Raw genomic sequence first — 12,952 nt, forward strand, 5'->3', positions numbered from 1 at the left:
ACCCAATACGCCCGTTTCCGTGAGTTATTTTTGAGCCTTATAGCTTTAGATTATTTTTACTCATGTTTTTGCGGGCAAAGATTGAGTGAGCCGGATAACTTTTGCGACTTAGAACTTGTGTTAGGCATGCATTTCGAGGCCACAAAGCGAGAATACAAGCATAGAAGTGATTGAGGCAATAGGAAACCTTTTCATTTTAGCCATTTTCATTCACCTCCCTACCCAAATTATTCCCTTAGTTAAACCAATTTGAGCCTTTCCCATTCGTTTCTTGAAAACCCCAAAACATTAGCCACTTAGCCAAATTAGCCTTTTCATTTTAAAACCGTTTTTGGTTGGAAGCCCGGTTCGGTTAATGATTAACTTGTAGCTTTTGTATATTTCTTCTTAGTTGTTATGTCCTTCATGTTCAAGAGTTTTTAGCTAGGTAGACGTACTTAGCTCTCTCCAAAGCATGGGTTAGTTCCTGTTAAAAAAAAACTAAAGAAATATAGTTGAAAAAGCCTTATCAAATGGCTTTGCTAGAGCGATTTTGGGAGCGAAAAGAAATACTTGTTGGTTAGCTCTCGGTTAGTTACTATTTAGTTGTATAGTTCTATTTTTCTTATGCTTTAAGTTAGTCAAAACCGTCGGGTTACAACCGTTTTAGCCACTTTTCAAAATCCACTTCCACACCCTTAACCCAAGCTAAGTTACAACCCAACCAAGACCTCATGATTTATGCTATATTTTTTCCGAGTGATTAGATTTGATCCTTCCACAAGCTTATGATATCGCATAGTTATCGTCTTGGCATCGAGTGTTCTAAACATACTCCATGAATTGTATGTGCACCTATATTAAGCCGAGTGTGTGTGAACATTGTGAGGATGCTTCGTGAATTGGTAGGGATTTCTAAGATGGACCATTGCTCATAAACTTATTTTACATATCTCTTTTCGGTTGTTTCTTTATATTGAGCACTCCTTGATTGTTTTGACCCGAGTTATTTTTTTGTGCTTATGAAATGCTAGTTGAGATGATTGCCATTTAGAGAGTTTCATTGATTTTAGTTTGCTTGAGGACAAGCAAAGTTCAAGTGTGGGGATGTTTGATGCATAAGAATTTATACATCTTTTAAACGTCAAATACGCCCCGTTTATGCGAAAACTCTTCGTATTTTCATTGATTTTGGTACTCATTTGAGTTGTTTGTGAAAATAGAGGTCCGGGCTTCGGCCCGGTGATGAAACGGAGGCTTTTGGAGCAAAATGGAGCGAAAATGGTGCATTCCAGCAAACTGCCAGATATGGCACTACCGTGCCAAACAGTGGCACGACCGTGCCAAGCCTTCCGACATTGGCACTCTCAGCCAGCACTAGCATCTATCAGCCAAATCATCAAAATTCAGGGGAGCACGACCGTGCCAACCACTGGCACGACCGTGCCAGGCCAAAATCAACTCCTGATCAGCTTGTTTCCGAGAACGATGTGGTTGTTACCGAGCACTATCGGCTCGCACGACCAGACCATGCCCGAGCACGGTCGTGCGACCTCGGGAACATTTGAGCGGGATTTTTCCCAAAATGGTAGCAAACAGGGTCAACAATCAAGAAAGTGGTTCTGACACTTGCCAAGCACGACCGTGCCAAAAGGTGGCATGGTAGTGCCAAATGCCCAGAGTTTAAATACGAGTTCCTAGCTCATTTGCAGGGGAGTTGGAGCATTTTGGTGACTTTTTCTCTCAAAAATCTAGTCTTGGAAGCTTGTTGGAGCCAAGAGGAAGCCTTGAAGAGGACTAAATCACTTGAAGATCTACTCAAACACCATTTTAATCTTGTCTTTAACTTGGTTAGCTTACTACATTATGAACAATTTATGTTTCTTTGTGCTTGATTTGGTACTCATGAGCCTTATGGGCTAAACACTTGTGTTGTCTAAACTATGTTGAAGCTTATGAACATATGATAATATGGAAGTAGATGTGATGATTGTTCTTGTTAATCTTCATGTTGTCACTTAGTCTTGTTCTTGGAATTCATATGCATGCTTAAAGTTCTTGTTCTTGAATGTTTGCTCATAAGTATTTACATGTTGTGTTGGAAAGCCCATGTAGAGATTATGATTATTGAATCTTGTTAACTTGTTAGTATGATTCATAGCATGAAACTAGGAATGGTGAGTGCTAATGTGATATGAACAATGATTTGAGCTTGTGTGTGAATTCTTGCATCTAGATTTGGAAAGATCAAAAGTATGTTAATATGGATTCTATAGTTTGTATTCATGTTAGGTTGATGATTTAGGCCAAAGTTGTTAGCTAGCATGACCATGCTTGTGGTTCATATCAAGAACATGATGATAGTGCCAACTACTTAAAACCAAGTTAGGGTGATTAGTGTGTTTCTCATATTAGTTTTCCCTAATTTGTAGAGTTAGGAGTTTTGACAAACAAGTAACTCATGATTAAAGATTAACATCAACTTAGCAAGTGAGCTTAAAAGAATAATTTTTAGGTGATTAGAATGTTAATTCATTTTTAATTTTCCTAAGAATTATAGACTAGGAAGCCTTGATTGGGGACTTAGTTAAATCTAGAACTTGCATCATCACAAGTCTTCCACCTTGTTGTCATATGTTTGTTAGTGGAAACTTAGTTTAGGCAACCCTTTCTTAGATATTGTTCTTTGTTAGAATTTTTAGTAGTTTATTTATTTGAATGCTAGTTTAGAAAAAATCAACCTAATCATTTGAAAAGGCTTTGAAGTAGCAAAAGTTTAGTATCGAGACACCGCATTCACGGATTGATATCCGGTTCTTACCGATTAGCTACATTACCACCCGACGGGTACACTTGCCCTTTTGTGTGTGTAGTTAGTTTTTAGGTGAAAAACCATTTTTAAAACTAAATTTGTGTGAAGAAAAACTCAATAAAAAATTATATTTAATTCACGCACATCAGCATTCATGAAGCACATTAAAACTTCAAATCATAGAGACGCCCTTTTATTCGGTCAAAACTTATTGAACCAAGAAGCACACGTTGATAATTCCATATTGAAGCCCTAAGGAGATAATTATGAAGAACCGTTTACGATTAAAGACTACTGTTGATGTAGTTCGTTGGTTGACATACCAAGCTTGTGCTTTACGAGGACATGATGAATCTGCTAGTTCTAAAAATCTAGGTAATTTTCTGGAATTGCTAACACTTCTTGCTTCTTATAATGATGAAGTTTCAAAGGTTATACTAGAGAATGCTCCTTATAATGCAAAGTATACTTCTGTAGATATTCAAAAAGAAATTCTTAGTATTATTGCAAATAAAATTCGAAAGCATATTCGTAGTGAAGTGGGGGATTCGGCCTTTTGTGTCATGGTTGATGAGTCACGAGATGAGTCAAAGAAAGAGCAAATGGCCATAGTTGTGAGATTTGTTGATGAAGAAGGGATGATACAAGAAAGGTTCTTGGATTTGGTTCATGTTAGGGATACTTTATCAGCAACCCTAAAAACAAGTTTGTGGAAACAACTTTTGCATTATCAGTTTGATGTTAGTAAAATTCGTGGGCAAGGTTATGTCGGTGCTAGCAATATGAGAGGGAAATGGAACGGATTACAAGCACTTGTTCTTGAAGAATGTCCTTATGCGTATTACATTCATTGCTTTGCTCACAGGTTAGTTACTTGGTTATTTTTTTCTTTCATTATTCAGTTTGACTAAAATACTTTTATGCTTATTACGGTTTTGCTTTTTGCTAACAGGTTACAACTTGCCTTGGTTTGTGCTTCAAGGGAAGTTATTCCAGTACACCAATTCTTTACATACTTCGTTGACATAGTTAATGTGGTTTGTGCTTCTAGTAAGCGGCATGATGAATTACAAAAGGCAAAGGCAAGCGAGGTTGAAAAGTTATTGGAACTGGGTGAAATCAATTCGGGGAAAGGACAGAATCAACTTGGGACATTAAGAAGAGCTGGTGATACTCGTTGGGGGTCTCACTATAACTCCGTTTGTAGTTTGATTAAGATGTTTGATGCCACTCGTGTTGTTCTCGCAGGAATAATCGATGACGTAGCTCATACTACTTTTGCTCAACGTGGAGATGCTAAAGGAGCTTGGCGTAACATGCAATCATTTGAGTTTGTCTTTATTCTTAACTTGATAGAGAAAGTAATGGGAAAAACCAAAATACTTACTCAAGCATTACAAAGGAAATCCCAAGATATCCTAAATGCCATGGAATTAGTTTCGGCAACAAAGATTACTCTAAATAATTACAGAAACGATGGATGGGATTCTTTAATTAAAGAAGTTACTTTGTTTTGTAACAAACATCTAATAGAAGTTCCGGATATGAAAGCTCCATTTACATCTACTCGGTATCGGGCTTGTAAAAACGATCTTCAATTTACATTTGAATATTATTACCGAGTAGATCTGTTTACATCCACATTGGATAAACAGATACATGAGTTAAATAGTAGATTCAATGAGCGCACGATTGAGTTGTTATCTCTTAGTTCTAGTCTAGTTTCAAAAGTGATTAACGTTGATCAGATTTCTCTTCTAGTTGAGAAGTTTTATCATGAAGATTTTACGGACAAAGAGATCACTGGGTTATGAAGACAGTTAGAGCTTTTTAATGTTGAATTGTCAAAGAATATCAGGCTAAGTAGTGTATCAACTCTTTTTGATCTATGCAAAACTCTTGTGAAAACTAACAAACGAGAGGAGTACGCTTTGGTTGATAGAGTTGTTCGGCTAATCTTGACACTTCCAGTTTCAACTACAACAACAGAGCGGGGATTTTCAGCAATGAAAATATTCAAGAATCGCCTTCGCAATAAAATAGCAGATGAATATCTCACAAATAGCTTGGTGATTTACATAGAAAAATTGATGAATTCAAAAATCTTAAAGGTCGTCGGGCTGAGTTGCAATTCTTCGTCCAGGTTCCATTTATCTCATATCTTTATATATATTTGAGTCTTTTGTTTGTTATACAATATTTAGTTTTTCTATGTGCAAGAACGGGTCCTTTGAATGAGTGATTTTTTTAGTTTTATTTGGAACTATTATTATTTGACCCGACTTGAATCGAATAGCAGACCTGACCCGACCCGAAACATAACGATAGGAAAAAAATTTTGAGTCCCATCACTTTACGCCCCCTCGAAACTTTTGGTCAAGCTCCGCCACTGGTCACATAATCCCCAAGTTGATTTGGAATTCCGTCCCGAAATTCAGTATTAGCTCTGGATGCATTATTCTTGAACAACTTGCGCATCATCTGATCTTCCCGTTCCTAAGTGAACTCTGGGCCACGTTTTGAGTTTCAACGAACTCGAACAATAGGGATCTTGCTATGCTTGAGTGTTTTGATCTCTCGATCCATGATTTCAACTGGTTCCTCTATGAAATAGAGCTGATCATCAATCGTGGGTTCTTTGGAAATGACTTATTAATTTATTGAAGCCAGTAAGTCAATAAATCAATTGGAAAAGCTTGAAATCCTGCTTTTGGAAATGACTTATTGACTATTTAGCTTTTTAAAAAAACTAGTAAGTCAATAAAAAAGCTAATAAGTCAATAAGTTATTTCCAATCTCAATCCCAAACACCCTCTTTGATTAATAAAGTATTGATTTGCAAAAAAGTTTAACCGGGAGGTGTTCATATCAAACTACGAATACACGACGAATACAAGGGTCGTGTTTGGATTCATGGGTTTTGATCCACCAACCCATTTTGAATCTATCCCCACAATTCATTTTTCCTAATGCTATGTCGATTTATCAAGTTGGTGTTTTCACCCTTTCCGAACCATTATTGACTCCCCTTTTAAACCCTAATTTCAAACCCATCTTAACTTTTGTTTATTTTCTACGATCTTTTGTTTATTTTATTTAAATGATGGCTATAGAGTGATCTTTTTGCCATGTATTGTAATAGAGAGACATGAATATGGATACGCTATAATTGGCTCATATGTTGGTGCTCTGGACATAACTAGAATTGAACTCCTATGGAGATGCATATGGAAATAAATATACATAGATGATATCTAAAATGTAAGACCTTGTAAATATTAAGTTTCTTGAGTTATAAGAGAATAATCTGAACCTTAAAGATCGAATCTTTATGCATCTAAGAAGCTAGTATTTATGCATCTAAGAAGCCAGTATAAAAGAAATAGAAACTTATTTTCATATAATCTTATTGTTAATAAAGATTCATTTTAAGCCCCTTGCAATAAGTATTACCATTATAACACACTAGGTTATCACCCGTGAATACTTACGGGTCGGACATTTAAATTTTATTAAACAAAACTATATATATATATATATATATATATATATAAATATATATATATATATCTTATAAAAATGAAAAATGTGTGACGAATAAGGTATATTAATTGAACGTTAAAGTCTGAAAAAATAAAAATACTAATCACACAATAAGAGAAAGAAAACAAAGTTATCCCCTGTGAATACTCACGGGTTGTAAATAATGAATGTAATAATCTATATACTATATATAAGCATTTCCCATGTCTATAATTGTAATTTCACCCACAATTTGTAAGACGCGATATCAACAGTCAGCGTAATTTCCACAATTTGCCCCCCATTCAATGATATTCCAATGATTCTTACATTTCAGCCATTGTCCATTAAATCGATCATCAGTTTATGCAATCCAATCGTTTTTGCTTCAATGCCCCGTCAGTTTCTAGCAATCCACTATCTTAAGAAAAGTCATTGAAATCAGGCACAAGGTGAGGGTTTAATCGGAGCACCAAAGTCCGTCGGGTCAAGGATTTCTACCATGATATGACGAAAGGTCAGTGATGATGTTGTTTGGGGCGATGGCAGTGGTAGGTAGTGGAAAAATCAAAGCCTCAACAGTGGCTGATTTAGGGTTCCTTCATGAGTCAGTCGGGTATTGTCTCTTCTCTCTTGAATTTTCATTCGTAGCCTTCATCCAGTTTCTGTCCGTCGATCAGGTACCCCTACAAAATCATCTCGAAGCATCTTTATTCTATGTGTGTTTGTGATTTTGAGTTTAACCTAGATTTTATAGAGATGGGGAAGGAAGCTTTTGATTTTGAGGGCTTTGGGTGTATTTGCATTTGTTGATTTTGCATGCAGTGGTCAATTAGACTTACATTGGGGTCACTACTATGAGGATGAAATTAAGGTTCAGAAAAGCTACATAACTTTGAGGTACAAAATCAGAACAAAAGTTCAATCTGGAACTTTGAGGTACACATAACTTTTTATTATGTTTTTGATCATGTTTAATCACAATTTGTGTTTATGCGAATTGATTTTGGTAATCCATATAGCCCCTAATATGTTAAAAATTCATAAGCAAACGATCGACGATAAACGGAATGATGGGAAAATGGAAACAAATAGCCACCCTCAGACCAATTATTTGGGTTCTTCTTGTCCGGTCACTGTTTCTAGGCGATGGTAGCATTTCATTTATGTATTATTAGTTCATGCAAATATTATTACTGGTTTATGCTCATTTAATATTTTCATGCTTGACTTTGGTGATTAGGGTTGACTCAGAGCACGCAATGGCTGAAGTAGACAACGTGGAAGATGATGACGACTTGTGGAAAAAGTTATGGTGGTTGCCAAACATGTTGAGCAGGAAAAAGGTACTAAAAGAGACAATTGATGACTTTAAGTTATATTGTGTGACTTCGTGAATCACAAATTCATAATCAGCAAGTAATCAATACTTCATTTTTTTCGATCGTAGGAAGCAATTTGTTCATCTTTACTGAATAGGTAATATTACTGTAGCACCTGTCATAAATAATTATTCCTAGGTTAATCTTATATTTTTTTTTTAATTTTTTTTTTGTTTTTTGACGCGGCACGAAGCTAACACGAAATCCGTAGGTTTGGGTTGACCCCATTACTTATAATTTTGCATATATTTGATCTGTTTCAGTGTCTCCAAGAGCTATTTTGTAAAGACCAATGGCAGGCTCTCAAGTTCCGTATTGTCTTGTCTGATAGAGAAGAAAATGTCAGATTCTTGGTCACCGCTTGATCCAAGTACCTTTAAAGTGCGGGGACATAATTATTTAAAGTAAAATAAGCTTGACATTAAACTATTTCTTTATTTTTTCCCTCTAATTTATAAGGGGTTTGTATTTGTCTTACCAAAGTGGCATGTGGTTCCTTCTGTTTTACAGAGATAAAAAGAAAGAATGTGCTTCAAATCAAGCTGCTTATTACCCTATTGGTGTTGACGTATTCTTATCTCCCCATAAGATTGATCCTATTGCACGCCTTCTTGAACTCCCAAAAGTTGAATCATCTGGAAAAATCCGTCATTTGCTTGTTGTAAATCTTCAAGTATGTCCCTTCTAACCATTAATTTTTTATTTCATCTCGTACATAAAAAAATCATAAGGTCAAATTTCGATGCGTATACCTTTTTAGATGAGTTCATCGTTTACCTTTCTACTTAACCAGATTTTTTATGTCTATAAATTAGATACCTTTATACCCCCTACACTATTTCAAAATGAATATGACGGAGAAGGAATGAGTTATGTTTTGATCTTCAAGCTATCTGAAAATTATGAGGAACTTCCGCTTCATTTTAAAGAAAATATCAGGGTAAGATGGTCAATTAGTCATGTCTCATCTTCTCATCGTTCAAGGTTTCATATGGTTATGATAAACATTTTATTTCGAGTATTTATGTGTTTTATAATTTTGATAGAAAATAATTGACGATCAGGTGGAAAGGGTTAGAGGTTTCCCGGTAGATACCATTGCACCCTGTAGGGAAAGATTGAAGATCTTGGGCCGACTCACAAACTTAGAGGATCTTCAGTTGAGTTCCGCTGAAAGGAAGCTTATGAGTGCTTATAACGAGAAGCCCGTTCTCTCACGTCCCCAACATGAATTTTTCTTGGTAAATATATTTATTCCACTATGACGTATGTTAAGTAATTTTTTTATTAATACTTAAGACCCCATTTTGAGTAACACAGAGAACTGTACATGTGGTAATACGGCACGAGGATTGGCTGGGTTACGGGTCAAAACGAGGTCAGGTTGTAAGGGTCAAACGTTTAAGTAATGTTGAAATGGGTCGGGTCAGCTTGGGTTGACCTGTATACACTTAGTCAAGTTTTATATTTTTCGGGATGATGTGTTGATTATAAGTATTGTTAAAATATATACACATAAGGGTTAAAAAGGGACGGGTCGAACGGGTTTAGAAGAAAAAAAAGGAACGGGTTACACAATCAACTCATCCTGACCCAAACCCATTTTGACCCGGTAGCGAACCCAAATCAACCCATCCATTTTGCCACTTCTAATATATTCTCTGCTCATGAACCAATCAAACATGTTGCATTGTGAAAACATTGGCCGAAGTGTTCAAAAAAGAAGTCAGCATAAGGATTTACATAGAAATTTTAAGTGGTCAGTTTGTTTAATGTGATGCTCTCTTTTTATTATAGCTTGCTGAAATAACAGTCATGCTGGTGCTGACTCAAACGACCACTTGTATACGCTGGTGGAACACATGGCTGATGGTGGCAAATCCGTAACTAATAATGAGGCGTTGGGGGCGGACGATGAAGCCGAAACATCAGTGGCTTCAGTTGAAGATCAGTTAAGAAAATAAATGACCGTGTATGAGGTATATTTCAATGATATCAATTATTAAAGGGTATTAAAGACTTTCGACTAATAGTCGCATTTTGCAAGTAGAGCTGTTATAGAGCCGAGTCGAGTCAAGCCAGAATGCCAGATTGAGCTTGGCTCGAACTTAAACGAGCCAACTCTGTTCGGCTCGTATATTTATCGAGCAGAAAAGACGAGCTCGAGCTTAAACGAGACAACTCGGTTCGGCTCGTTTATTTTATTGAGCTGAAAAGTCGAGCTCGAGCTCGAACTTAAACGAGACAACTCGGTTACTTTTCATGGCATTAAACTTCACATCCAATGCTTCTTTTTTCAAGATTCATTTTGCTTATTGTAGCAGATTCATGTGTCAATTGGATTGTTTGACAAATGTGCAATTCCAATAGTTGCACACGCGTGGGCTATATAGGCTTGCATATGCTGTTTCTACAGCTCGTGCACTAATATGCTCATAAAAAAAATCAAAACAGCGACCCACCCATTTATTCGTTATCTTAATTTATTCTCTGTGTTTTCAAATAACATATGTACATGTTGACTTCTTTTCTAAAGTCTACCATGGATTCCCACTTACATTTCCTTTCAGTTCTGGCGTTTTGATACAAATTGATGTTTGCTCTCACATTGGTTTCTCGGGGTTAATGATGTTAACAGCCTTCATGCGTTTCGTACGGATACCCTTAAATCCAGTTATGGACCTGTGGGTGATTTTTTATGGATGAACGGAATTCGGTTTCCATACCTTCGCAAAAGAAAGATGTAATGCAGACGGAAAACGCGTGTTTAGAAGCACAACAGAGTGAAATCATCACCAATACTCATGAGAGTGATGATGATTTCGTAACCAGTGAAGTCATAACACAAGACGATGATGATGATGCTAAATCTATGTATTTCGGGTTACAATTTAAAACAAGTACATATCACTAAAGTTAACACTTTTACCAATTTAGAAACAAGAGTGTGATGTCAATTATATGTTTTATGTATAGTACTAAATTTAGGCAACACGTCTTCAAGCATCTTTGAGTTACTATGATATTAAAGACTAATCGAATGAAAGATGGTTGAGTATCATAAATTCGGTTTTATCCATGTATATATTTTTAAATGGAGGTGTCCCTTAAAATTGGGTCTTTATAGTATTTATAAGTAACCATGAGCCATTTGTTGCTTTTTATAGGTTGTCAAATTATGTCTGTTGATTTACTTTTTGGCTTATGTTTTTCACCATTAATACTAATTTATAGCTTTTTAACATGTATAATCTATATATCATCCACTATTAAAGATTAAAAACCACTATTATAACCAGTCACAAATTGGGTTTAATCTATGTATTTTCTTAATGTGTTCTATATTTTAATTTAATGATATGTTAGTTTCTATGTATTTTCACGGTTCATCGCCCCGTCGTAGTGTGCGGGTACGTTTACTATACTATATAAAGGATTTGAGACGAGCACTATGGTAATATCACACTAATTGGCTATTCCGCCGCAACGCGCGGGTTACCTACTAGTTTAATTAAAATGTACGATGTCGGGGAAAATAGTCATATTTATAAATTAAAGAAATACTAACTATTGAAATGTTAATATTAATATTATTATGTTATAAAAGAAAACGATATAATTCATAAATTTATAAACATTTATAGTTTAAGTCGAATACATAACATATGTCATTGACCAGTGTACTACATTGGTGTGCACTACATTGGTTGAATCACAATTCCACTGTTAAATAAAAAAAAGAGTTAAATGCCATTTTAGTCCTTGTGGTTTGGGGCATTTTGCCAATTTAGTCCTAAGGTTTGAAACGTTGTCATTTTAGTCCAAATAGTTTCAGACGTTGCCATTTTAGTCCACTAGATTAACTTCATCTATTTTTTCTGTTAACTAGAAGGGCAATTCGGTCATTTTATATGGCCGAATTGTCCTTCTAGTTAACAGAATTACATATAAAATGACTGAATTGCCCTTATAGTTAACAGAAAAAAATGATGGAGTTAACCCAGTGGACTAAAATGACAATCTTTGAAACTATTTGGACAAAAATGGCAACGTTTCAAACCTTTGGACTAAACTGGCAAAGTGACCCAAACCACAGGGACTAAAATGACATTTAACTCAAAAATGTTCATGTAATGGTCTAACTTTCATCCATTTCATTGTTAGATCTTTATCTATTATTACCAATTAACCTATTAAAATAGAGCACAATCCAATCAAACACAATAAAAACGGGTCAAACTGCCACCTCTACATGTATCTATTATTACCCGATCCACTCATGTATTTCCGCACACGTATTGTTGCACATTAAATGAAATAGCTGGTTAATTTTGCATGACGTGTTCGGAAGCTTCAGAAGATTATATTGTTGTTATAAAGTCCATCAAATAAATACAAATATAAAACTTGGTATATGTTTTCACTATCAAATATACATGTATAATAGATAATAGATCTCAAAATCATGGTATCCCTATTCCACTAATCAACACTTAGTATCGAATTTTAAGGTCACATAGTTACCAGTCTTCACATGTATTAATGCTAACACCTTGTCCATGTATCAATCACTTATTGCCAATGGCAACTGCAACAATTAAAAGTAATGAGAGATTAGAAGCATGCATATTGATGTAACTAAAGTGACTTTTCAAAAAAAAAAAAAAAAAATTGAAAGGCGATTTTATTAAAAAGAAACACATACTCAAGCACTACATTACAGTAGAAAAAAAAACATAAAATTCATGTTGTCAAATAGCTCACTATAGGAACCATCTCTATCCACCACTAAAGTTCCTCTGGTACCTCCAGTTATTCCAATCCAGATTCTCTATACTCTCGCGAGCTGATCCAAAGATACGATAACACCTTTATTTCACCCACTAACCTCGACACTTGTGGTTGTTTATTTCTAAAAATTAGTTCGTTTCTTGCAATGCCCAACAAACCGTAGCCGGTACCACATAAAACACATTTTTCTGCAGCCTCGATGTTTCAAATCCTAGATTTTCATGTAAATATATATTCACATAAATAGATATAATGTTATATTACATGTGGTTTTTATGGATTGTTATGGCATCTAGCATTTGTCATAAGTGATCAACTGAAGCAATCCAGCATACCCGAATCGCATTTGTTATGAAAAAAAGGAACAAACAAACCAATTGTGAACAGAGGCAAGCCAATATACCCAAATCGCATGAGTTTCCGCCATTTGCATTAGTAATAGGGAACTCTCTTTGCATTTCAGGAT

General features: G+C 35.5%; 2 protein-coding genes across 13 annotated transcripts; both read left to right on the forward strand.

Annotated features, from left to right (window-relative positions):
* Positions 1–3,057: 3,057 nt before the first annotated feature.
* Positions 3,058–4,605, forward strand: LOC110942546 (zinc finger MYM-type protein 1-like). The gene is made up of 2 exons (XM_022184319.1): positions 3,058–3,656; positions 3,744–4,605. Exons 1-2 carry the CDS (start codon positions 3,058–3,060, stop codon positions 4,603–4,605), a joined length of 1,461 nt encoding a protein of 486 aa, XP_022040011.1.
* A 1,969-nt stretch (positions 4,606–6,574) lies between these two features.
* Positions 6,575–10,687, forward strand: LOC110939790. 12 transcript variants are annotated; one of them, XR_004861475.1, is made up of 10 exons: positions 6,575–6,993; positions 7,139–7,252; positions 7,336–7,465; positions 7,557–7,659; positions 7,959–8,099; positions 8,206–8,368; positions 8,511–8,635; positions 8,742–8,936; positions 9,493–9,674; positions 10,266–10,687. XR_004861475.1 is itself a non-coding variant. In XM_022181361.2 (10 exons), exons 2-7 carry the CDS (start codon positions 7,395–7,397, stop codon positions 8,562–8,564), a joined length of 561 nt encoding a protein of 186 aa, XP_022037053.1. In that variant the 5' UTR covers positions 6,575–7,252; positions 7,362–7,394; the 3' UTR covers positions 8,565–8,635; positions 8,742–8,936; positions 9,493–9,674; positions 10,266–10,687. The 12 variants fall into 12 exon arrangements, 7 of the variants coding, with proteins under 7 accessions (XP_022037053.1, XP_022037047.1, XP_022037048.1 ...); XM_022181361.2 differs by adding an exon at positions 7,764–7,792 and having other exon boundaries at positions 6,575–7,252; positions 7,362–7,465; XM_022181355.2 differs by lacking the exon at positions 7,336–7,465 and adding an exon at positions 7,764–7,792 and having other exon boundaries at positions 7,071–7,252.
* Positions 10,688–12,952: the final 2,265 nt, after the last annotated feature.

This window comes from Helianthus annuus, chromosome 6 (assembly GCF_002127325.2).
Source record: "Helianthus annuus cultivar XRQ/B chromosome 6, HanXRQr2.0-SUNRISE, whole genome shotgun sequence".
Lineage (NCBI taxonomy): Eukaryota > Viridiplantae > Streptophyta > Magnoliopsida > Asterales > Asteraceae > Helianthus > Helianthus annuus.

Excerpts from the sequence above, each read along its gene's own strand:
- LOC110942546 (XM_022184319.1), top strand. The coding sequence starts at position 3,058 with ATGAAGAACCGTTTACGATTAAAGACTACTGTTGATGTAGTTCGTTGG. Across the intron at positions 3,657-3,743 it reads ATTCATTGCTTTGCTCACAG|GTTACAACTTGCCTTGGTTT; the intron begins GTTAGTTACTTG and ends TTTTGCTAACAG.
- LOC110939790 (XM_022181355.2), top strand. The coding sequence starts at position 6,838 with ATGATGTTGTTTGGGGCGATGGCAGTGGTAGGTAGTGGAAAAATCAAA. Across the intron at positions 7,253-7,556 it reads GTTCAATCTGGAACTTTGAG|GGTTGACTCAGAGCACGCAA; the intron begins GTACACATAACT and ends TTTGGTGATTAG. Across the intron at positions 8,369-8,510 it reads TGCTTGTTGTAAATCTTCAA|ATACCTTTATACCCCCTACA; the intron begins GTATGTCCCTTC and ends TCTATAAATTAG.